The sequence below is a fragment of the Tamandua tetradactyla genome, chromosome 10 (assembly GCF_023851605.1).
Source record: "Tamandua tetradactyla isolate mTamTet1 chromosome 10, mTamTet1.pri, whole genome shotgun sequence".
In the NCBI taxonomy this organism is placed as follows: domain Eukaryota; kingdom Metazoa; phylum Chordata; class Mammalia; order Pilosa; family Myrmecophagidae; genus Tamandua; species Tamandua tetradactyla.
In genome coordinates, this window is record NC_135336.1 from 47,494,343 (window position 1) to 47,520,025 (window position 25,683).

Consider the following 25,683-nt stretch of genomic DNA (forward strand, 5'->3'; position numbering starts at 1 on the left):
AATCTATAGACATTTTGGTCTTCAGAAGGGAATTGTTGAAAACTTACATTTTTGTTCACTTCAGTTTATCTCACATGGCAGATATCTATTGTGCACAAACTCTAGACCAGGCATTATTTTTCTGTCTTATAAATTAACTACTGTGTACTATATCTTCCTAAGAGATGATGAACTACTAACTCAAAAGGAAGTCATTCCCTAACAAGACAAATTATACTGAAGTTGGAATTAGTAAATAGCCCTGCAAAAGCAAGAATGTAATAAATAGTGTTTTTCAAATTTAAGTAATGTGCAGATATTTAGAAAAGGAAAACAAAAAATTCTTTCAGACCTACCATTTGGCTTCTCTTGCTCGGTAACTCCTCTTTCAGATAATTCCCCCCCAAAAAGCATATATAACATTATAATTTTAAATGCCTATTTTATAATTCTGATAGTAATAGATAACATGAGATTTTTATATATTGTGAAAAACAGTATTATTATAGCCACACTCTACTCAAGGCTTTAATTTTCTGCCTTTGAGTGAGGACCAGCTCTAATCAAGATGGCAGGGTGAGATGCTTCAGAGTTCTGTCCCTTTGAACAACCAGCAAGAACTGTGAGAGACATCTTTCTAAAAGCTTCAGAAAGGGGGTGCAAAAGTAGTTCAGTGGTAGAATTCTCGCTTGCCACGCAGGAAACCCAGGTTCAATTCCAAGGCCATGCACTTCCAAAGCAAACAAACAAGCAAACAAACAAACAAAAAACCAAACAAATAAACAAAATTCAACAAATGGTGCTGCAGTAAGGGAATACTCACATGGAAAAAGAATGAAATGTGACCCCTGCCATACAGCATACAAAAAAATAAATAAACAAAAGCTCCAGAAAAACAGCTAAAGGACTGTAGTAATAGGGCAGGCACCAAATAAAAAAAAATCCAGAATCATGTGGGTGCACTGGCTGGCCCTTTCCCCATCCCCTCACCAGCTCAGCATGCAGCCAGCCCATGTTCCCAATACAGATCTGTGGTCCCAGTTTGAGAAGGGGAAAAGTAAGCCTCATGCCCATACTGGGAGCATGTATGTCTGGCCCAAAACCTGGCTGACGGTGGCCTGAGGGACTTGCCATCCCAGAACTTGCCCTTAGTATAGAAGGCAGCTCACAGAGCTCTCCTACAAAATGCTGTGAAAGAGAAGTCAAAGCATTCTTTCTAGACAAGGGTTTGCTGGCTATCAGACATACAGAGCAGTACCCAGACCATGAAGAAACTTTCCTAAGGAAGAGGGGATATTCATATTCATATTCACATAAACAAGAGAATTCCTAGGGTCACAAGTGCATGCCCATGACAAGAGGCATGCACAGAAAGAATCAGGGAGGCCTCTACAATTTGGTCCAAAGTTATACTCTAAACTCATTAGATCGATCAAAAAGCCCAGAAGGAGGGAACTCTCACAAGTCAATCTGCAAAGACTGGAAAAGGTATTTTCTTTTATTTCTCCTCCTCCTCCTCTTTCTTCTCTTTCTCCTCCTCCTCCTCCTCCTCCTCCTCTTTTCCTCCCTATCCTTTCACCTCTTCCCCCTTTTTTTTTTAGCTCCTGTCATTCAAAGAAAGTTCTGTTATATACATTAGCTGGATACAAGCTTAAGGAATAGATACCTCAGAGTCTTAAATTCCAGTGATAACATATTAAAATATCAAAATGACAAGGTTTCAACAAAAGATTACAAAACATATAAAGAAACAGCAAGTAATGACCAAGACAAATGAAAAGGTTACAGACAATTGAAACCATCCAATTTGAGAAGCAGAATGAAGAAAGATGGAAGAAGAGTGAATAGAGCCTGAAGAAACTATGGGAAACGATCAACCAATATACACACTGTGGTAGTCCCAGAAGGAAAACAAAGCGAGAAAGAAGTAAACTATATTCAAATAGTGAATGAAAACTTCCAAAATTCAATGAAAGACATGAATATACACAAACTCCAAATAGGATAAACTAAATAAACTTACACTGAAGCATATTATAGTCAAACTGTTAAATGCCAGAAATAAAGAGAGAATTCTCAATGCCATGAGAGAGGCAACATGTCGCATAAAGGTAGCCTTGATAAGATAAATTGCTGATTTCTCCTTGGAAACCATGGAGGCAAGAAGGATGATATATTTAAAGTACTGAAAGAAAAATTGCCAGCCAAGAATTCCATATCCAGAAAAACTAACTTCCAAAATGAGGGAGAGATTAAGACATCCTGGATAAAAAAAAAAAGTTGAGAGCATCCGTCACCACTAAACTTGTATAGAAGAGATGCTAAAGAGAGTTCTGTAGCTTGAATGAAAAAGACAACAGACAACAGATCAAAGCCAAGTAAAGAAATAAAGATCTCGAGTAAGGGTTACAGAATGGGTAAAATAAATACCAGTACTATTGTATTTTTGGTTTGTAACCCACTTATAATTTCCCACAGGTTCTAAAGAATGATGCACAAAATGGAATGATAAATCAGTGAGTTAGGGTTCTTAATGTCTAAACATTTAATTTATGACAAGGACTATATAAAGGTGGGGGATGGAGGGATATGGGAGCATAATTTGTGCATACTATTGAAGTTAAATGGTATCAAAGTAAAAGAGATTATTATAGATTTGGGATGTTACATTGAAGCTCCATGGTAACTACAAAGAAATTACTGGAGAACAAGCAAGCTCATAGACAGAAAGTAGAATACAGGTTGCCAGGGAGAGTAGGTAAGGGGAATGGGGAGTTAATGTATAATGGGTATATGGTTTCTATTTGGAAAGAGGGGAAAGTTTTAGTAATGCGAAGGGATGAGCATACCACAATACAGTTAGTGTGATTAATCCTACTGAATAGTCTGCTTGGGAGGAGTTGAGATGGGAAAATTTATGTTGTATACACATTCCCCACAATTAACAATTTAAAAAGAGCAACTAAAGAGACAATTAAAAACTAAAGGAGATAAATAATTCCGGATGGGATCTAGCAATGGAGGGGAAAACACTCAAAGGGATATTATTGGAACATATGAAAAAACTGAAATATAGTCTCTAAGATTGATATCAATGTTAAATTTCTAGACCTTGATAACTGCATATTATGTAGTTATGTAAATGAAATCCTTGTTTTAAGGAAATGTACATGGCAGTATTAAGTGTTCAAGGAGTATATGTATACAACCTACATTCAAGTGTTCAGTAAATGGATTGATAAATAGATAGGCAGATGATAGATAGATAGACAGATAGATACGGCAAATGTAGCAAAAAGTTAACTGGTGAATCTGGCTATCTGGGGTGGGAGACAATGTAGCAGTATATTGGAGTTCTCTGTATGGGCTTTGTTTTATTTTTATAAGCATCCTTTACATTTGAAGGTATTTCCAGATAAAAAGTCAACATTTACCTCACGCCTTCTGTCTGCTTAAAGCTTCCTAATCTGAGAAAGCCTCTGTTTAATTACTTAGGGGACTCTGAAGCGCAGTCTGTTCTTTGTAGCTTAATTTGTTTTATTATTTTTTTGTACGCTGGATGGCGGGGTCACATTCCATTATTTTTCCATGTGCGTATCCCGTTATTGCAGCATTGTTTGTGGAATTTTTGTTTCTTTGTTTTTTGCTTGTTTGTTTTGCTTCTTTGTTTTCTGGGAAGTGCATGGACCAGGAATCAAACTGGTCTCCTGCATGGCAGGCAAGAATTCTACCACTGAACCACCCTTACAATCCCTCCTTTAATTTGTTTTAGCTGTGACTAGTCTGTAGCAATCTAAAATTAACTTACTTTGAAAAAACAATTTACAGAAAAAAATCTAAAATTGTTTTTGCAGATAATTCCTTTATTTTTTCCATTAAAAAAAAGCCAGAGCCTTTTATGGCAAATTTAGCCTTGAATCTAACTGTAATAGTGTCTAAAACACATGCCCTTTGAGAATAATTCAAACTGTCTCCTTCATTTTAACAAAAGGCCTTATATCAAATACCACCTGAAAGTAAATGAGGAAAGGATGGTTCTGAGAAGAGAGAAGAGGGGAGGAAAGGCGCTCCAGAGGTGGTTCTTCTCATCTCTCTCCCCACCAAACAACAAGCCCTAAGGGGTCAGAAGTCTTTTCATGATGTGAGCTTCACAAATTTTCCTGATTACCACCCATGGTAATAAAGCACCTTAAATTTGTTTGAGGATTTAACAATTACATGTCCATGATGCATTTGACCCAACAAAGGAACTTATGAAGTATGATTAGGACCATTCTACATAGGAAGAAAAGAGACTGTCACTCCCCTGAAGTTTCACAGTCTCCGGTATCCTAGCTTCCTGCCTTTTTCATTGTTCTTCATAGACAGAAGGAAAGAAAGAAGAAAAAGACAATTGATTGACCAAAAGCAAGCGATTAATCAACAATAAGATGACTCTGGGGGTCAGGTAAGAACCAACTAGAGACTACTGTACTGTGAGAACAGGGAACAAGGAACAAATTTGAAAACCATGATGTACAAAACAAATGACCTGCGATGCAAGGGCTGAGAGGCACCTTTAGATCCTTTGGCTCTACTCTGGACATTGAGGGGAACTCAAGGGCCCTTGATGCCTTTTGAGGTCTCATCTAGCTCCATGCCACCACATTCAGTGTCCCCATCCAGTGCTAACTCTGCGCATGTGTCAACCACAGCCCACTGTCAAATATAAGGATGCTGACTGGCACTAGGGATGCCAAAAGGAAGCAAGGTCACTGGTGACATCGCTGTTAAGCAACACATACATGAATTACCATAAATTTAAACTGTGACCACAAATTAAAGAGTTACTATGGGTACAGCCCCTGTGAAATGCTCACCCTATTCAGCATCAAGAGGTTCAAGTTACTTTTAGTCTCCCTGTTTTATCAAATAAGAAAACAAAAGCTTAGAAAAGTTAAATAATTTACTGAGTAGGTTCCCACAGGTATTTAAATGGCAGTTTCAGGATTAGAACCTGGTCTGGCCTCCTCTGGAACCTGCTATCTTATGAAAATGCTCTCATCCTTCTCTGGGATACTGTGCCACTTGGTATTTAAACGTCAAAAAAGACTTTAGCATGCTTGACCCAGAGGGTGATGCAGGACAGGGTTGTAAATACAGGAAGAAAAACAGTGGGTATACTCTAAAGTTTCCTGAATGTTGACTGAGGAGATAGCCATTTCTGCTATAGACAGTGCTTCTCAGGGATTTGTATTATTATCCATAAAAGAAAAAGGTAATGGGTGAAAAGTAGAGAGGGAGGTTCAGCAGCTCCTAGCAAACTGCTCTTCTGCCAGCAGTAGGTGGCTAGGAAAAGCTTTAGAATAAGGAAGTTACATGGTCTAAGTTATTTCAGGGAGATTATTTGGCACCCATGCCAAGATATTAAAGGCAGAAAGAGGCCGGAGGCAAGGAAACTGGATACAAGACACTCATTCTGGAGACAAAGAGTCTGAGTCAGAACAGGGGTGTGGGAACAGGGAATAAGGAACAAATATGAAAACTACCCACCCTGAAGGAAGAACTGCTGGGCCCTGGGGACCCCATAGCCAAGGCTGTTGTCAAGGATGGTTCTGAGAAGAGAGAAGAGGGGAGGAAAGGTGCTCCAGAGGTGGTTCTTCTCATGTCTCCCCACCAAACAACAAGCCCTAATGGGTCAGAAGTCTTCTCATGATGTGAGCTTCACAAATTTTCCTGATTACAACCCATGGGCCTGACATTTGGTAGAATCAATAAATATTGGCTACCAGGCTCTTTTTATTGAGAATCAATAAATATATGGCTACCAGGGTATGTCTGGACTGCTCTGTCTCCCACTTTTGCCTTCTACAGAAAGAGGAGCCCTCAAGCCTCACTCAGCCCAAATGTCCTAACTCAGAGAAGCCTTCCTTGACCAGCCAATCTAAATTCCCTCCATTTTCCTCTTCATAGAAACTTTTCTTCACAGTTTTTATTATAATTTCATATTTGTTGTTATTATTGTTTATTTCCTTTCATTACTGTTGTTGTTTTTCTATAGACCCCACCAGATAAGCTTCTCAATGTCAGTTTCCTATTCACCATTAATCCCAAGCATCCAGCAACTGTCCAATAGAAATAAAATGCAATTTAAACTTTTTTAATAGCACATTTTGAAAAGAGAAGAAGTAGGTGAAAATAATTATAATGTAGTTTACTTAGCTAAATATATTCAAAATGTTGTCATTAAACATGTAATCAATGTAAAAAATTATTGAGATAGTTTACATTTTTTTTTTTTGTACTGTCGTCAACCATCTGGGTGTTTATATTTTATAGTACATCTCAACTGGGACTAAGAACATCTCAAAATGCTCATTAGCACCTCATGGCAAGTGGCTACCATAATGTATGACAGTAAAGGTCGTGCACCAGGTCTGACAGATATTACTTAATAAAATGTATTTTTTTATTTGGTGAAGCAAAAGGATAATGGAGAAAAAAGGAAAAGAGGCAGAGGAGAAAAATAGACAGGAAGGAAAGTGAAATTAACATTTGTTGAATCTTCATAATATTAAGTAATTTCACATATCGATAGATTAGGTGACTTGTTTCTAACATCAACTCTGGTGAAATAGGTATTATTAGAACCATCTTTCTAAATGAAGACACTGGTTTGGAAATGTCATGGAACTTGCCCAAGATCACATTGTCTTTAGGTGAATGAAGCAGGATTCAGAACCTCCCTCACCATACCTCCACCAAGTGCCCTGCTTGCACTCAGAAACCAGAAGTCATACGTAACAAGTCTAGTGAAGCCAGACAGTTATCTAAATCTCCTTCTTCTCCAGGTGAAACCTCTCAGTCCCTCTAAAAGATATTATTTTGAATCCCACAGACACTTTCCTTCCAAAAGTATGGCGTCACAAGTACAGGCTAATGTAGAAGTAGTACTCAAAGTTTCCAACATGCCAAGTTCTCCAATGTTTCCTCAGTTCTGCACAATTTTCCCACTGCTTGGAGCCCTTTCCCCCTTTACCTGATTAACACACAACTTGCATAATTCAGTTCAAGAAAAAACAGGAAAGAAAACAAAGGGGAAAAGCTCAACTTAAGAGTCATTTCAACCAGGGAAACTTCATCCTCTAGAATCACATTGAAAGACGTTTGTGGAAAGGGTATGGTCTCTCAGTTGCACCCTGAGATTGAAGTTTGCGACATCTCGGGCCAGACCTTCTAACCTTTGCTGCAGCCCACTTATGTGTCCCACTGACACATAAGTATGCCAAAGAGAAACACACATCCCTTAGCCCCAGGTGAGGGTGAGGGTCCCCTTTTCTAGTTTCCCAAGACACCTCATACAACTTCTCTTCTACTTCTCAAAGAGTTGAGAGAAGGGCACACATTTCTCAATCACAGAAGTAGACAAGGGAGTGTAAGGGTGGCAAAGGTCTGTGGTAGCCAGAGCCCCCTGCACTATTGCCCTAGGAATAGGCCATCTCTTCTTCATAAATATTGCCACATTTTATGTGTATGATGAGAAGCATGCCCTCATTGCTTGCTTCTAGAGTCTCTCTGACTGGACTGTGAGAGCCTTGAAGTCAAGGCTTTGTCTTTTATCTTTCTTCTCCAGGGCCCAGCATTTACTAATTGGGCTGTCAAATAAGCAGATAAGTTGATGAATGGATTGATGAACATGTCCATAGCTCTTTTTAAGTAAGAGGCAATATTACTGTTCCTACATAATCCAAAGAGTTGAGAGAGGGCCAAGCTGTACTCTTGCAATATCTGCGTCCATCTCAGACCAGCTGTGCAGGTGTGAATTACAGCACCAAGGGTGATCAGCATCAGTGGAGCACCCAGTGACTCATCCATCCATTTCAAAACAAACAATATTCTGAGCCATGCAGAGGATGTAAGAAGCTGGGACTTGCTGCAGGTTAGCTCCCAGAAGGTCAAGAATATGTGGAAGTCATGTGAAGTGCCCCAGACAGCAGTAAGGAGGAAGAAGCTGTGTCAGCTCCAAAACATGACCACAGAGCCATGGAGCCCAAGTACACCTGGCCTGAAGAGGGCAGGGGACAGGCAGTATTATTCTCTGCCTTCCCCTGAGAAAAGCATGTCTAAGTAGATTATACAGAGCAAAGAAAACTACTATCAGAATTGAGTTCTAACTCACGAAACTCTGGCCCAGTATATTCATCCTCTAGGATCATTTTGAGATACACTATGGATAGGATATGGCCTCCATCAGTTGCACCATGAAATCGTGATCTGTGCTGAACCTTTGCTGAGCACACCTTATGTGCCCCATGGGTACAGGCATGCCAGAGAAGCGCACACATTTCTCAATCACAGAAATAGACTAGAGAGAGTAGTAAGAGCCCCCTGCACTATAGCTCTAGAAATAGGCCATCTTTTCTTCATAAATATTGTCACACTTTATGTGTATGATGATATGGAAATGAAGGAAGCACTGAGTGAATAAGTAGCACCAGGGAGTTAGGGCTTCCTGAAATAAAAAGAATTTCATTTCCACAGGGCCAAGCTTGTAGAGAGCAGTGAATCTGACAGAACACAGGATCTGGCCCTGCAAGATTGAGGGCTCTCAGAGGTAAGTACAGGCCAAGGCCTGCCTATTTGGTGTGCATGTTTCTGGGAATTCAGATGGAAGATGAAACACTAGGGTCTCTGACCATCAAAAAACAAGTAACTTAACCCAAAAGAGTAAAGCTCAGGTCTACAACATAGGTGTACACCTGAAAAAACAAACAAATCAAGGGACTGATACTGTGTCCACCCAGCAATCCATGTAAGAAACATGATGAGAGCTAGTTTGGAACTGGAGTCAGCCTCAGAACAATTGCTGGCAGTCCTACAGGGTATGGCCCAGGGAGGAATCCTGAGCATAGCCTGGCAGACAAGCAGGAAAGCAACCACAAGCAGCCTTCCCAACAGGGGCGAATTATCAGTGGGGTTGGGCCCATTGCCCCCACCCCCAACATTTATTCTCCTGCTACTTTACTGGGGCCCAGGAGCAGGAGGAGGGGCAGGTGGCAAGAGGGGTTTGGCCACTTCTACCAGGCACCATCCCGCCAACCTATCAGAGCAGCTCTGGCATCATCTTTCTGTGACCTGAGTGAACAGAAGGCCATCCAGCTTATGCAAAGTGATGTGGAGTGGACAGCCCCCAGTGTGTGCATGCACATGTATGTGTTGAAGTTTTTGTGTGACACTCCCACAGCCCTTACTAAGGAGCAGTGACATCCATGAGCCAAATAAGCCCTGCCAAGGTGGAACAAGCACTGGAGATGGGAAATTAAAGCTAATCCCCACCATGCCTCACATCAGCCAGACACCCAGATGTTGCCCTTGCCTCTTCTGCCCATATTGTCCATGGAGACTTCAGTACATGCAAAAAGGAATTCAAGCTCTACTAAATCCCAACTCAAAAGGCATCCAAGGCCTTCACAGAACTGTACTGTCTAAACTCTGTGCCAAGCTTGTAAGAGAGTTCTACAAAATGTGGAGATGACTGAAAAGCAGTTATCTTCCTTCCTCAAGGCTAATGAAACATTCATTCATTTATCATCCAACATGGGCCAAGGAAGACAAAAGATTCTCCTTCTCTTGGTGAGGACCCCATCTCAATACTGGAAAGGTTGCTTCAGGTATCAGGACAGCCAGACAGTGGCACCATGAATTCAGACTTATGAGCTTTACCTTGATCCTCTGCATCCTGGATCAAGACAGGGAAAGCTTAAGGCTTTTCTTCAAAATGAGATACCCTGCTTTCACCAATCTTACAGACAGGAAATAGTGATGGCAGAAACCACTGTTATCCCAAGGGATGAAGTTATGTTGGCAGCCTATGTCCACTTGTTCCTCCAAGGGATGCAGGAAAAAGACTCGGACCAGAGTCCCCATTTCACAAGGGATGTTAAGCTGCATGGCGTTGGAGGTCCTTGAGCAGTATGTGGGGGTATTATATAAAAAAGCACTGCAGGTAGATGCCCAATATATAAGGCCACATTGATAATAGCAGGAGGTTTCAGTTTCAGAATATAGGGGGGGCAGCAGAGAGAAGATCCCACCAATTTATTCTTTATCTGGCATCTACTAGCATCTTAACATAGCCTTATAGGAAAACCCAAAAGTAATATTTGCACTTCCAAACAATTAATTTTTTTATGAGCCAAAAATGGTGAGTCCTCAGTGAATAAACACGAGGAAGAAGGAGGAGGAGGCAGCAGGTACTGCTTGTTGGTAGTGACAAGTAGGCACTGTCTGCAAACTGTCCGGCACACAGCAGTGGAGCTCTCTTGGTGCTTCAAGGGAAGCCAGCCATGTCCAAGTGAATAAGTCACCCACTAGCCCTAGCCCAGGAAAGAGCCTTCCTGAAATACCTGCCAAATTCCACAATCACTTTTGAAATGCAGGTCAGCTCCTGCAGGCCTACAGGGATCATCATAACCCTAAACTGTGGCAGCCAAAGCTGAGGAGGCTTTCCCATGTGTCCTCATTTTTTCTCCTTTCATCTTCATACTGCACTCTCTCTCTCTGTTGTTCTCTGAAATTCCTCTAATTTGTCTCAATTTCAAGAGATTGTTTGCCTCCTCTTTCCCTGTAACAAGGTAGGTACTAAAACAATTACTCTTGTGGTCTCACTAGGAGATAGAGGAGAAAAGTCTCAACTGCCTCCTCTCCCCTAAGATCATGCCTCAAGTGCATCCTCCCAGAAGGAACTTTCTAGGTTCTCCTGTTCTAAGGAAATGTTCATAGCTGTCCCAGGGAAGATCCTTCAGAACTGGGTCCATATTTGTACCATTAGACATGAAGGGAAATAATAACAGGCCTGTGCCCCAACAGAGGCCGGAAACAAACCATTTTGGGAGGGCGTCCCTTTGAAGATGCAAACCAGTACAACAGCTCTTGGTTGGCACTTAGAATTGTTCTAGATGAGGAAAGGCTCTCTGGGACAGAGTTTGATAGACCTGAGAGGGAAATCCTGGCTTCTCACTCTCTTTCATGCTTCTTCATCAGCATATTCCAAAAGATTTTAAGGTTGCTTACAAAGATTAAAATAAAGTAGACAACATTAAATAAAGATGAATGATAAAAGTGGGATAAATGAGGGATCGGGAGTGAGGATAAGGTGACAGCAATTTAATGATCTCTACCTTCACCTAACCCCACCTCATTCTGTTCCTGCTTTACTGATACTATATGATTCTAGCTCCCTTGTCAAGGTCACCAAAGATCCTACATTGCTAAATGCATTGGCCAATTCTGTCCTCATATTACTTAAGCCATCAGTAGAACTGACAGAGGTAATGACTGTCTCCTCTTTTAAAAATGTTCTTCCCTTGGTTTTCTCTTACTTCACTGGCCCCACCCTCTTTTCTGATTTCTCTTCATCTTCCTAGCTTCTTAAATTTGGGTTGTCCCAGGGCTCGTTTTTAGAATTCTTTTTTATCTACCACACTATTTGGGACTTCTCATCCAGTTTCATGGCTTTATGTACTATGTATAGGTCGATTATTCTCAAATTTTTACTTCCAGCCCAGACTTTTCTCCTGAGCTCTGGACTCCTATATGCAACTTCCCAATCAGCATCTTTATTCAGATTTTTAACATAAAATATGTCCAGGATCTGACTTTTTCTCACTATCTCCACAGCTACCACATCCATTCAGGCCTGGGTTATTATAATGGTCTCATAATGTCCTCTTGGCTTCAAGCCTTGCTCCTTTTCAGCCTATTCTTAACAAAGGAGACAGCCTTGAAATCAAAGTCGGACATAAATCCTCACAAGCATCCATGTGGCCCTGTATGATTTGACCCCTGTCTCTTTTCCCACCTCTTCTCCTCATACTATCCCTCTTGACCATTCCCCAGCAGCCATGCTGCCCTCCCTGTTTCTCCTTGAACATGCCAGGCTTGCCTCCATCTTAGAGCCTTAGCACTTCCTGCCTGTCCTCTATGCCTTTTCCCCTTATCTCCTCTTTGCTCAAATGTCACTTTCTCATGAGGACTTCCCTGATCACCACGTTTAAAACTCCAAACTACTTCAGTACCCCATCCCCTTTTTCTGCACTATTTGCCCCTTAATACATTCCCTTCTAATATGCTACAAAATTGACTAACTTACTTTGCTTACTGTCTATCTCTCCCCTCAATCACTATAATGAAAGAAGGATTTTTTTTTCTATTTTTCTTCATTGCTTAATCCTTAGTTCTTGCAGCTGTGCCTGGCACAAGCTAAAGAGTATATTTGATATGTATTGAGGGGTGGATGGATGGTAGACAGATGGCTAGAAAGAGTGGACGGTAAGTCCTATGATTTGACTACCAGATTCTTGAAGGTCTCAGAGGGAAGTAAATGTCACAGAAATCAAGTGAAGTATAACTCAACATTTAAGATATGTATCTTCATACATCTCTTCTGCCTATCCAACCACATTGTTAGATCATAACATAAAATGAAGTAGAACGCCACAGAATCATTAGAACTTGGGTAGCCTTAGCTTTGCCTCTTAATCAGCCGCAACCTACAACAAGCAGGCTAAGGAAATACTCGTGATTACAGGAGTTAGGAATGGAGGCCACAGTTCGAGTGCTAGGGATGGGGAATACAGAAAAAGTTGACAAATTAAAGGCACCCAACATTTACTGATTCTCTACCATGTGACAGACACTGCACTAGGCCCTTTGCTAACATTATCTCATGAAATCTTCACCACCAAGGAAATAGGTATTATTACCTCCATTTCACAAATAAGGAAACTTAAATTCAGAAAGATTAAATTACTTGCCCAATATCGTATAGCACATACACAACAGAGTAATGATTCAAGGCTAGTGCATATGAATTCAAAGTCCATGACCTTTCCACAGTATCACACTAAAGGTTACTCTAGAAACAGTGAGCTAACCTTTGGGTATTCCAGTCAAATTGTCTCTTCTGAGCTGTTCATTAGGCTTGATCTCAGTAAAGTCAAGCAGGTGAGAATTAGGGCAGAAGGGATAAGAAAGCAACTAAAATTGAGCCTTTATTTCTTAACTAATGCTGAAAACTTTCCAATAAAAAATCACTAGGCCGAAACCTAACACCCACAGTTTTGTGTGAATACTCACACACACTCACACATGTGCATGCACCAAAAGTAACTAGAGAAAAACACAGTTCTAAAACTTACCATGCTTTTATCTTAGTGAAAATTCACCATGGATCATGAGCACTGAAGACGTGACACTCAGCAGCTAACAATCCTGGCAGCTGCTGCAAAATGTTCGAGAAAGACAAACATATTTCACCAGCATCAACCTTGCAATAACTTTTCTTCCTCCCACTCACATGTTTCTCCCTGGGTGTTGTATTCATTGCCTGTGACCTCCACCTCCACTCAATTCGCAGAAACCTAGCCCATAGCACCCTACAATTAATACCATAAGGTAAAGCAACCCTAATTGTCAACTCATTGGTCATGCTCCCAGCTTACCAGAGGACACTGTCCATTGCAATCAAGGAGATGCTACTTAGTCACTGTCAGCATATGCTCCTCCAATAGCTGGGAAGTACTCACACATTTATTCACACACTCAATTTTGTTTAGCTGTATAGTGTGTGTGCTGGTTGAAAGGAAGTATGCCCCCTAAGAAAAGCCATGTTTTAATATAAATCCCATTTCATAAAGGTAGAATAATCCTTATTCAATACTGTATATTTGAAACTGTAATGAGATCATCTCCCTGGTTGATGTGATTTAGTCAAGAACGGTTGTTAAACTGGATTAGGGGATGACATGTCTCCACCCATTTGAGTGGGTTTTGATTGGTTTATTGGAGTCCTATAAAAGAGGAAATATTTTGGAGAATGAGGGATTCAGAGAGAGCAGCATCACGAAGCAGAGTCCACCAGCCAGAGACCTTTGGAGATGAAGAAGGAAAACGCCTCCAAGGGAGCTTCATGAAACAGGAAGCCAGGAGAGAAAGCTAGCAGATGACGCCATGTTTGCCATGTGCCTTTGCCGAGAGGGAAGCCCTGACTGTGTTCGCCATGTGCCTTCTCACTTGAGAGAGAAACCCTGAACTTCATCGTCCTTCTTGAACCAAGGTATCATTCCCTGGATGCCTTAGATTGGACTTTTCTATAGACTTCTTTTAATTGGGACATTTTCTCAGCCTTAGAACTGTAAACCAGCAACTCATTAAATTCTCCTTTTTAAAAGCCATTCTGTTTCTGGTATATTGCATTCTGGCAGCTAGCAAACTAGAACAGTGTGTAAGCATGGTAAAAGTAGAATTCTTTCAGGGACAGTAAGTCCACCCTATTTGTTGCCTTCACCTGGCCCAACCTACCAAGAAAACCAGCTCACATACATTCCAGTCCACCCAAAGCTGAGTAGATAAATGCCCCAGGCAGCACCTCTTACCTTAGCTGCACTTAATGAAGACTGAGAAAATTTGCAGTAATTGGTGCTGGTTTCAGCATTTGGACCCACCAGCCAACAAGACTATGTGATAGTTAGTTCTAGTGTAACTTGGCAAAAGATGGTGCAAAGTTCTCTGGTGAGACAAGCACTTGCCTAACTGTTACTTCAAGGATATTTCATAACTGGTTGATAAACCAGAAGGCTGGTTTATTAAATCATCAGCCAGTTGATTGCATTTGTGGCTGATTACATCTATGATCAACTAAGGAAGTTTCTCCAGCAAATAAGATAATCCAAGTCAGTTGGGTTTGATCCAACTAATTAAAGACTTTTAAGGGAAAAGAGAGAATTTTCACTGCTTCTTCAGCCAGCAAGCCTTTCTTTTGGAGTTTGTCGATACCCTTCTTCAGAGTTGCTAGTATCGCAGTCTGCCCTACAGATTCTGGACTCTTGCGTCCCCACGGTTACATGAGACATTTTTATAAATCTCATCTTTACAGCTATCTCCTGTTGGTTCTATTTATCTGAAGAACCCTGACTAGTATAGTTTGCCTTGGTTTTTTCTTAAGAAATAGAATCTACCAGGGTGGGTGTGGAGTGTACCTGTGAAATGTGAGGTTATGAAGTCCCCTTAACATAAAACAAAGTAAATCAAGGAGATTTTAAAAACGGCTTCTTTTCACATGTTGCCAAGACCTGAATCACCCTTTCAACTACAGATTCTAAATCAGTATGCACATTGTTCTAGAAGGGGAAAAAAGACCTCTGAAAGCTTTCTATAAAAGATTACACATTAAATCAATGAAGACAAGAGAATGGAGAGCATTTTTATTAGTACTTATCTGGAAGCATAAACTGAGAGGCATATAAGGAAATAGGCCGTTGATTTTATTTTTTCACATTTCTTTCACCTGAGTGACCTTGAACATGTAGTTGTACGAACTACAACAAAATGAAACTGTTCTTAAATTGTTAAGAATTTCAAAATGGTGACAGCAGACCATTAAACTGAGCAAGGGGCCCTTCTAAGCTTGATGTCCTGTGCAACTGCATAAGTTGTACACCCATGATGTCTGCCCTGAGTGTAGATAATTTGTCCTCTGACAGCTTAAAAGAGACCCAGAAGGGAACTACAGGGGAATTACATCCTCTCAGGCATCAGTCTTCCTGGGGAGTCACTCCATGCTGATATCACTCAGGAAGGAGAGAAGTAACTTCTCCTATCTGAAAGAATCTTGAATTGGGCCTCCACAAACATGTCTGTCCCCATAGGAGATTCAAAAGATGTCTGCCCTTTATTAATATTCATTCACTTAAGACTTAAGACTGACTGGCTGACTGACCAATTTACCTAACCTTGTGAACTGATCTAGTAAGATTGATCTTACAGGGGTGGATCCATGAAGAAATCTGAGCTCTTGGCAGCAGAAGTTTTCTACAATTTTCTATAAACCAGGAGGATCCTAGTTAGTGATGCACTTGCTTTACCTTCTAAAGTTGGAAGAGGTTTCTTTGGTCATCAGCTTAGTCATGGTTGAAATCTTATAACTAGTTACAAAAAAACAAACAAAAAACATAAGATCTACCCTATGGCTAAACTGTGGGAATAAGTTAGTCTTCAAGCAGACTTTCAACAAATTTATGAGAAGTCTGGGTTGACTGCTGCTGCCTCTTTCTGCCTCTTAACTAGGCTAGCTCTTCCTTTCTGCTGTTTCATGCCTATGTAGAACTAACCAGCACATCCCACCTGTTCCACCTACTAAAACTCACAGTTAAAATCCAATTATCCAGTGGGTGCAAGGGGGGTACAGTGGTAGAATTCTCGCCTGCCATGCAGGAGACCCAGTTTTGATTCCCAATCCATGCACTTCCCAAAAAACAAACAAACAAGCAAAACAAACACACAAGTGGTGCTGCAATAATGGACACTTGCATGGAAAAATAATGAAATGTGACCTTGCCATATAGCATACAAAAAACAACAACAACAACAACAATTATCCCACTAACCAAATGGTTCCTCTAATAAGTTAATTTTAGAAATGCAATTAATGATGGCTGATAGACCAGAGGTAGGGGTAAATCTAAAGGGGAAGCTAGTGGAGAAACTCATTTTTAACCACAGAGTCTTTCCTAAAAGGATAATTTATAACCAGTTGCTTTTTCCAATCACTAGTATAATGGTCCTTTCTATAAGAGTAAGATGCTCAGCTAATGTATGCTAATTTGCTCATCATTTCTACAACTGGATGTAGAAAATCAGAAAAAATATTCATTTAATTTTAGTATTAGCTTTTTACTCCCCATAGATTCAGAATTTCCCTGGATGAGCTGATTTTCAAATCACACATTTACTGGAATCCTTGTAAACAAATACCCAAATTCCCTAAATCCCAGGAAATATAATCAAATATTGCCTAAAGAACTGAGGAGAAAGACACAAGGATGAACTTTGGTTTAGGGATAGCAAAGGAGAAGATACGTCTAAATGTATTTGTTAACCAAAACATGAAAAAGTAAAGTGATAAAGCTCCAAACAGTAAAAGAAAAAGGATATTCTTTCAGCCTGTGGCTTTTCCTGAAAATTTATTTTTGCCATGCTTTACAAAATTCCCCATGAATGATATTCCAATTCCATCCCCAAATCTGGCACTACATGGCATAATTCAGCACTTTAATTGATCAGTAAATGCACTGAAAGGAAAATTCGGCAGTTAAAAGGGTCCTGTTTGAGGCAATAATGTTTTCCACAAAATGTAGGACCATGATCTCCAAGTATAGGAGTGTGTGTTTTTTTCAGTGATAGTCCCAATCTTTTGTTTTTCACAAGGTCTAATTTCATGCCAACATCCAGATATTTCAAAATCAAAATATCCCCTCAGTTGACTTCTTTCCATGCTAACTTTTCAAAAACATCTTCCTTCAAGACATTAAAAAACGAAATTGGGTTCTCCTAATTTCAGAAAATTTGAGTGGAGCCCTTGACAAGTATATAAATCCTAATTTCCATCGAAAATTAAGAACCACAGAGTTGAGGGTGGTAAATATCCCATCATATCCTCTTCTGAATCCTATGCAGTTTCTGTGTCCGTGAGGTCCTTGAAACAATTACACTCAGAAGAGAAATCATGGGGTTTGGTGGGAAGTGGAATAACAGTAAAAGAAAGAGACAAAAATGGGGAAATGGAAATGGGACTGAGACTGAAGTGAAGTAAAATGCTCTTGTTGCCTTCACTATGGACTTATATAATCAGGAAAGCTCCCTTCTTATCAAAAAGTCAAGTCCCATCTGAGAACCAACAGGAATGCAACTACTTAGCACATGAAAGCAGGTTGTCCACTTACCCCACCCTCTCATTACTCATAACCAACATGAAAGAAACATACATAAATAAAAACAATGCCAAAAACAGAAACCAAGAGAACATTACAACGAATAAGTCATCATTTAGATCGTATCAAGTTTCGGACACATTTTCCTAGCAGTCTGATGGCTACATGTCCAGGACTACAGAGTGTAGTTCTAAACTCAGGAGATAAAAGCAGAACTCTTTCACTCATGCTCTCTTATCTCTTAATCTATTTCTCTCTTAATCTCTCTCTTTCTCATCTCTTTATCTCAAACTCTCTTTCTCTTTCATTGGAAAACACCAGAAAAGAAGAAAATACCTTCCAACCCTTGCTGATTTAAAGAAAATTAAAGTGATAAACTCACTCCAAATTTACAATCTAGTGTGTTGTTACTTAACACTGTAAGTGAACTGTTCCTGGCACCAGGATCATCACGGTAGTCATGAGAATACTGACTTGAATCTAATCTACAATCCCAACTGTAGTTACCCAACCCCTAGCACAGTCACTATTGCAAAAGAAAGTAAAATTTTCCATTACTGCTGATCAAAAGCTTCCTTTCTAGACGAATGAGTGATTTTTAGATCCCTCCCTTAAAAGACAAATTGATTTCCATTCCTTCTAAAGACTAACACTTCAATTCTCACTCCACCCCACAAAAAAAAAATAAAATTTCTGACAAATGTGGTGGTATTTCATAATCATCTGGAAGTAGAAGCTAGACTACAATATTTAAAGAAACAGTTTTCCAGCAGCCAAGAGATGTATAAGTGATATGAAGAAAAGTTACATATCTGCACAGAAGAGTAATAAAGGATGGCAAAGTGTTTAGTGCCAATCTGATAAAGACTTGTTGGTTCTAGCAGCAAAGCATCCTAGTAGATATATCCACAAGATAGGACTGGACTTTCAGAGAAACAGACCAAGAGAACAAATTAAAAACTGCCCAATTCTGTCAAATGGTGCAACCACTGTGGAAGGCAGTTTGGCGGTTCCTCAAAAAACTGAATATAGAATTGCCATACAACCCAGCAATACCATTGCTAGGTATCTACTCAAAGGACTTAAGGGCAAAGACACAAACAGACATTTGCACACCAATGTTTATAGCAGCATTATTTACAATTGCAAAGAGATGGAAACATCCAAAATGTCCATCAACAGACGAGAGGCTAAACAAACTGTGATATATACATACGATGGAATATTATGCAGCTTTAAGACAGAATAAAATTATGAAGCATGTAATAACATGGATGGACCTAGAGAACATTATGCTGAGTGAGTCTAGCCAAAAACTAAAGGACAAATACTGTATGGTCCCACTGATGTGAACCGATATTCGAGAATAAACTTGGAATATGTCATTGGTAACAGAGATCAGCAGGAGTTAGAAACAGGGTAAGATAATGGGTAATTGCAGCTGAAGGGATACAGACTGTGCAACAGGACTAGATACAAAAACTCAAAAATGGACAGCACAATAATACCTAATTGTAATGTAATTATGTTAAAACACTGAATGAAGCTGCATCTGAGCTATAGGTTTGTTTGTTTGTTTGTGTCTTTTGTTTTTTTTCTTTTTCCTTTTCTTTTTTTATTATTATTATTATTTTTATTTTTTTCTCTGTATTAACATTCTATATCTTTTTCTGTTGCTCTGCTAGTTCTTTTCCTAAATCGATGCAAATGTACTAAGAAATGATGATCATGCATCTATGTGATGATGTTAAGAATTACTGATTGCATATGTAGAATGGAATGATTTCTAAATGTTGTGTTAATTTCTTTTTTTTCTTTAATTAATAAAAAAAAAAAAGTAAAAAAAAAAACTACCCAATTCTCAGACAGAGAATAGACAGCCCAGGCTCAAAGCTAAGAATTTATTTATGGACTTCCAGGGCACTGAGTCCATGCATGGTTCTAGAGAATCCCCCTGACCCAGCTGCAAGCCTCAGATAATGAAGTCAAGCCATGACTCTTCAGCCTTATTCACAGTTCTAAATAGAATTTTGCTTACTTCATTCCTTGTACGCTCCTGTTGGGTTTCAGAACCTTCTGTTTTGAGACTCTGGCTTAGTCAACCCCCTTAGACTTGTCGGCATAATTTTGTTTCTCTGATTTCACCCTCACTGTTCTCTAACCTATGATTCTGATTCATCCTGTGGCCTCAAAAAAGTAGTCCCACCTCACCCCCCACCCATATCCCCTACTTCTAGCTCCAACCACTTAGGATACAGATGTACTTGGTCAGTATCTTAGCTGAAGTCACCATGCCATAATCTAATGGGGAGCTTGGAGGTATCAAACCAGGAAACATATTTTAAAAACAATAATAGAGATCAAAGAGGAAATGTTATCTCAGAAGCGAAGATAAATATCAACACAGACCATGATTTGGCAGACTTTCACTTGTTACATGTAAAATGCAACACTGAAGGCCCTGATTGTGAAATTTTTTAATGGCACAAAAATATGAGGAACTACACCTCCAGGATAGCTAAGGATTTCAAAATTCCATTTTAAATACGCTTTCTTTGCTATTTGGGGGTGTCAGATATTGTGAATTTTACCTTTTCGGTCACTGGATACTTTTTTTATTCCTATAAATATTCTTGTGCTCTCTTCTAGAATGCTGTGAAGTAACATGGAAGTAATTTGATTCTTTTGGATCTTACTTGTAATGGTTTGTTAAGTGTGTCTGGAGCACTGCCTCTGACCAGGGCTAATTATTCTCCCCACTAAGGCAAGACCTTCCTGACTGTTCTACCCAATACCCTGCGAATTACGTGTTTTTCCCCATATGACTGGTGGGAACAAGTAATATTCCTGGCCCTGTAAGAATGCCAGGCACATTCTTTAATCCTTTCAGATGGTTCCCCTTTTCATCTCCCCATCCCCAGCCTCCAGTGGTTCCACATACATAGGCACTGATTAGTACTCTGATGAATACTCAAGATTTCTCTTGGAGTTCTCTCTCTGTGCAATCTCCTGTCAGTACTACATCCTATGAACTCTAGTCACCCCATGGACTTCCTGAGTTCTCAGCTCCATCTCTACTCCTCCCTGATCCAGCCTAGAAACTCTGTCCAGACAGTGAGCTGGGGCAGTCCTAAAGATCACCTGTGTGTTTCTTATTCTTTATATATCATGGTCCTTCATTGCCTGATGAATGGTTTCAAAAACCATTGTTTCAGAGGCGCAAGGATAGTTCAGTGGTAGAATTCTCACCTGCCAGGCAGAAAACCTGCATTCAATTCCTGGCCCATGCCAAACTTTCCAAACAAACAAACAAGCAAAACAAAGTAAAAACCAAAACAAACAAAAATTCAACAAGTGTGCTGCAACAAGGGGATACTTACAAGGAAAAAGAATGAAATGTGACTCCCATTATAGAGCATACAAAAGAAAAAAAAAACATTGTTTCATATATTTTCTGATACATATATAAAATTATATATATATAATTATATATATATATATGGTTGTTTCGGACAGGAGAGTAAACCCAGCTCTGCTACTCTATCTTGGTAGAAGCCAAACTTCTTTTAAAATTCACTCCACTTTGAACTCAACACCAGTTTCATTACCCAGAAAAGATTTCTTAAACAGTGTTTTTCAAAGTCCTAGAACCACCTATATTAGAATAAGGTAGGTTGCTGGATTAAAATGCACATTCCTATACCATATCCCAAGATCGACTGAATGTAAATTTCTTGTCACTAAAATTTGAGAATCATTTCCATTACCATGACAATTTATTCACAACAACAACAACAAAACACATTCCTCTTCTTTCAGAAAAAAATCACTGGGGTAGGCTGGGATTAAAAAGTCAAGAAGAGTCTGAAAAGATGGTGGAATAGGATAGGTTGCTTACTCCTACACTGTGGAACAACTAGAGAGGTGACAGAAAAATGACTGAGAAAGCGGTTCCAGGGTACGAGTCACCAGAGAGGAACTTCTACATTATATAGGGAGGAACTGGATAAAAAAGGGAGAAATTACAACTGAATGACAGGGTGAGTTTACTCAGTTGTGACTGTACCTGGGTGGACTGCATCACTCAGGCAAGAATAAGAGCCTAAGCAGAAGCGAAGACCTTCCCTCTCAGCTCCACAGCCAGGAGCTCCTACATGAGAACCCAGAAGCCAGCAGACTTAGTTTACCTACACATAGATACACTGCAGAACCCAGGAACTAACCCCACCTCTGAGGCACGCTGCTGTGGGCACCTGGTTTTTGTGGAGACTGGGGAGCATCCTCCTCCTTGGGAGGAGGAGGAAGATAGAGCTGAGCTCATCTGGCAATTGGCTGGCATTAGAGATTCTCTGGATCCTGCTGCTTCTATCCTTTCTCCAGGGAGGCCCAGAGTGCTCACAGCATGCACGGGCAGAGAGGTAGAGATGAAGGAGCAAGTGGCATCACACTGCTAGGCACTCCCAGGCTGGCTGTGGGCAAGGAAAGTTGAAATACCCGGTTACACAGCCCAAGGCCAGGAAACTGGGGACCACCAGGCCTATGTGCCCACAAGCAGATTCTCCAGCAAGGCGCACACTGCCCACTTCCTAACCCCAGCGTTGGCAGCTTTCAGAGCATACCCAGGCCTGTGTCTTTGACTGGATTTGCACCTGATTGGGTCCCAGCCCAGCCAGTGTCTTAACAGGGAGAAGCAGGGAAGAAGAGTGGCCCAAGAGTGCCTTCTGCTAGGAAGACACAAAAAGGGTAGTCTGGCAAACCATCTTTCCACCTAGCTTCTAAAAGATCTTCAATTAGAGTTGCACCTTCTACATGAAGTCCTTTTGGTGGGAAATTACTGACAAACCAACTGCAAAAGGAGACCTTCAACAGAAACCCAAGTAACTACAACATCTTAGATGAGCAAGGGAAATCAACTTTCAAAATAATCTTATCAAGATAATCAAATGCCATGTAGTCAGCAGAAAATCACAAAGCTCATGAAGATACAGGAAAATATGGCCCAGGTATATAACCAAATTAAAACACCAGAGGAGATGCAGAATTTGGAACAACTAATCAAAGATGTTCATACAAATGTCTTAAGTTCAATGGGTTGGCAAAAGACACAAGAAAAGCATAAAAAAAGATTTGAGGGCAGTGTGACAGTGGCTCAGTGGCAGAATTCTTTCCTGTGAATCCAGCAACCCAGGTTCGATTCCCAGTGCCTGCCCATGCAAGAAAAAAAAGGGAAGAATTTGAAAGAATAAATAGAAAAAAATCAGATCTAACAGAAATGAAAGCTACTGTAGATCAAATTAAATATATACTAGAGACACAACAGCAGAGTTGAAGAGGCAGAAGAAAGAATAAGCAAGTTAGAGGACAGGACAACTGAGATAGAATGTACAAAAGAACAAATGGCGAAAGGTAGAAAAATTTGAATTGGATCTCAGGGAAATGATGAATAACACAAAGCACACAAATACAAGAGTCACTGGTGTCCCAGAAGAAGAAAAAGGAGTAAAGGGCTAGGAAGATTATTAGAGGAGATAATAAGATAAAACTTCCCATCTCTTTATAAAAGACATAAATCTGCAAATCAAAGAAGCCCCATGAACTCCAAAATAGAAAAAATCCAAATAGACCCACTCAAAAGACACATACTAATCAGACTGTCAAATACTGAAGGGAAGCATAAAGTTCCTGAAAACAGCAAGAGAGAAGTGATTCACCACATACAAGGGAAGCCACGTAAGACTATTCAACAGGCACCATGAAAGTGAGAAGGCAGTGGTATGATAAATTCAAGATTCTGAAAGAGAAAAAATTCCAGCCAATAATTCTTTATCCAGCAAAGCTGTCCTTCAAAAGTGAGGGAGAGATTAAAATTTTCAGAGACAAACAAATGCCGAGAGAATTTTTTAACAAGAGACCTGCCCTGCAATAAATACTAAAGGGAGTTCTGTCATGTGAAAAAAAAAAACAGGAGAGATAGAGGTCTGGAGGAGGGCACAGAATTGGAGAGTATTATTAAGGAAACTTAAAGGATAAAAAGAGAGAGGTGCCAAAAATATAAAGATCTGACAAATAAAAACCAAAGGATAAGATGTTAGATTCAAGAACTGCCTTTACAGTAATAACTTCGAATGTTAATGGACTAAACTCACTAAATAAAAGATAGAGATTGGCAGAATAGATTTAAAAATATGATCCAGCTATATGCAGTTTACAAGAGACTCATCTTAAACCAAAGGATTCAAACAGATTGAAAGTGAAAGAATGGAAAAAGACATTCTATGCAAGATGTAACTGATACACCAATATCAGACAAAACAGACTTTAAATGCGAAGATGTCATAAGAGACAAAGAAAGACACTATATATTAATAAAAGGACAATTCACCAAGAAGAAATACCAATAATAAATGTTTATGTACCCAATCAACATGTTCTGAAGAACATGAGGCAAATATTAGCAAAATTGAAGTGAGCAACAGAAGTTTCAACAATAATAGTGAGAGACTTCAATATATTACTCTCTTCTAGGGGTAGAAAAACCAGACAGGATCAATAAGGAAATAAAGAACCTAAACAGTGTGATAAATGAATTACTTCTAACAGAAATAATACAGATCATTACACTCCAAAACAACAGGATATATATTCTTCTTGAATGCTCATGGGACATTCTCCAGGATAGATCATATTCTGGGGCACAAAACAGGTTCTAACAAATTTTTAAAAGACTGAAATTAACCAAAGCACTTCCTCTGATTATAATGGCATGAAGCTGGAAATCAATAACCACAACAGGACCAGAACTTTCACAAATATATGGAGATTAAAAAATGTACCCTTTAATGATCAGTGGGTCAAAGAAGAAATTGCAAGAGAAATAGGTAAATATCTCGAGAAAAATGAAAATGAGAATATAACATATCAGAAGTTAAGGGATATTGCAAAGGCAGTGCTGAGAGGGAAATTTATTTCCTAAATGCCTTTATTAAAAAAGAAGAAAGAGCAAAACTTAAGTACTTAACTGCTTACTTGGAGGAACTAGAGAAAGAACAGCAAACTAACCCAAAACCAAATAGAAGAAGAGAAATAAAAAGATTAAAGCAGAAATAAATGAACTGGAGAACAACAACAAAAATAAGAAGATTCAATAAAACCAAAAGTCGGTTCTTCAAGAAAATCAATAAAATGATGGACTCTAAGCTAAGGCTAAGCTGGCAAAGGAAAAAAAGAGAGAGGATACAAATAAATAAAATCAGCAATGAGAGCGGCATCACTACCATGGAACCTAAAGAAATAAAAAAAATCATAAAAGGATCTGTATGCCAACAAACTAGACAACTTAGATGAAATGGACAAATTTCTAGAAACAAACAACCTATATTGACTTGAGAAGAAACAGAAGACCTCAACAAATCAATCACAAGTAAAGAGGATGACTCAGTCAACAAAAATCTCCTTACAAAGTAAAGCCCAGGGCCAGATAGATGGCTTGACAGGGGAATTTTACCAAACATTCCAAAAAGAATTAACATCATACTTACTCAAATTCTTCCAAAATATTTGAGTTAAAAGGAACACTACCTAACTCATTTTATAAAGCTAACATCACTCTAATATTAAAACCAAATAAAGATACTACAAGAAAGGAAAATTACAGGCCAATCTCCATAATGAATAAAGATGCAAAAGATCTCAACAAAATACTTGCTAACTGAATACAAAGGCACATTAAAAGAATTATACACCAAAACTAAATGGGGTGTTTTCCAGGTGTGCAAGGGTAGTCCAACACAAGAAAAACAATCAATATAATAAAATATATTAACAAGTCAAAAGAGAAAAATGACTTGGTCATCTCAATTGATGCTGAAAAAGCATTTGACAAAATTCAGTGTCCCTTTACGATAAAAAAACACTTCATAAGGTAGGAATTGATGGAAACTTCCACAATATGATAAAG

General features: G+C 39.4%; 1 protein-coding gene across 4 annotated transcripts in view; it reads right to left on the bottom strand.

The window, feature by feature from the left end:
• Positions 1 to 25,683, bottom strand: part of LOC143648468 (transmembrane protein 45A-like) — a 116,508-nt gene that overhangs the window by 73,945 nt on the left and 16,880 nt on the right. For 2 of the 4 annotated variants that reach the window (XM_077118588.1, XM_077118587.1), the window contains exon 2: positions 13,158 to 13,240. The exons of the other annotated variants lie outside the window; for them this stretch is intronic. In XM_077118588.1, coding sequence (XP_076974703.1) covers positions 13,158 to 13,160 — 3 coding nt within the window. In that variant the 5' untranslated portion in view covers positions 13,161 to 13,240. The remainder of the gene's footprint in view (positions 1 to 13,157; positions 13,241 to 25,683) is intronic. 4 annotated transcript variants of the gene reach the window in all.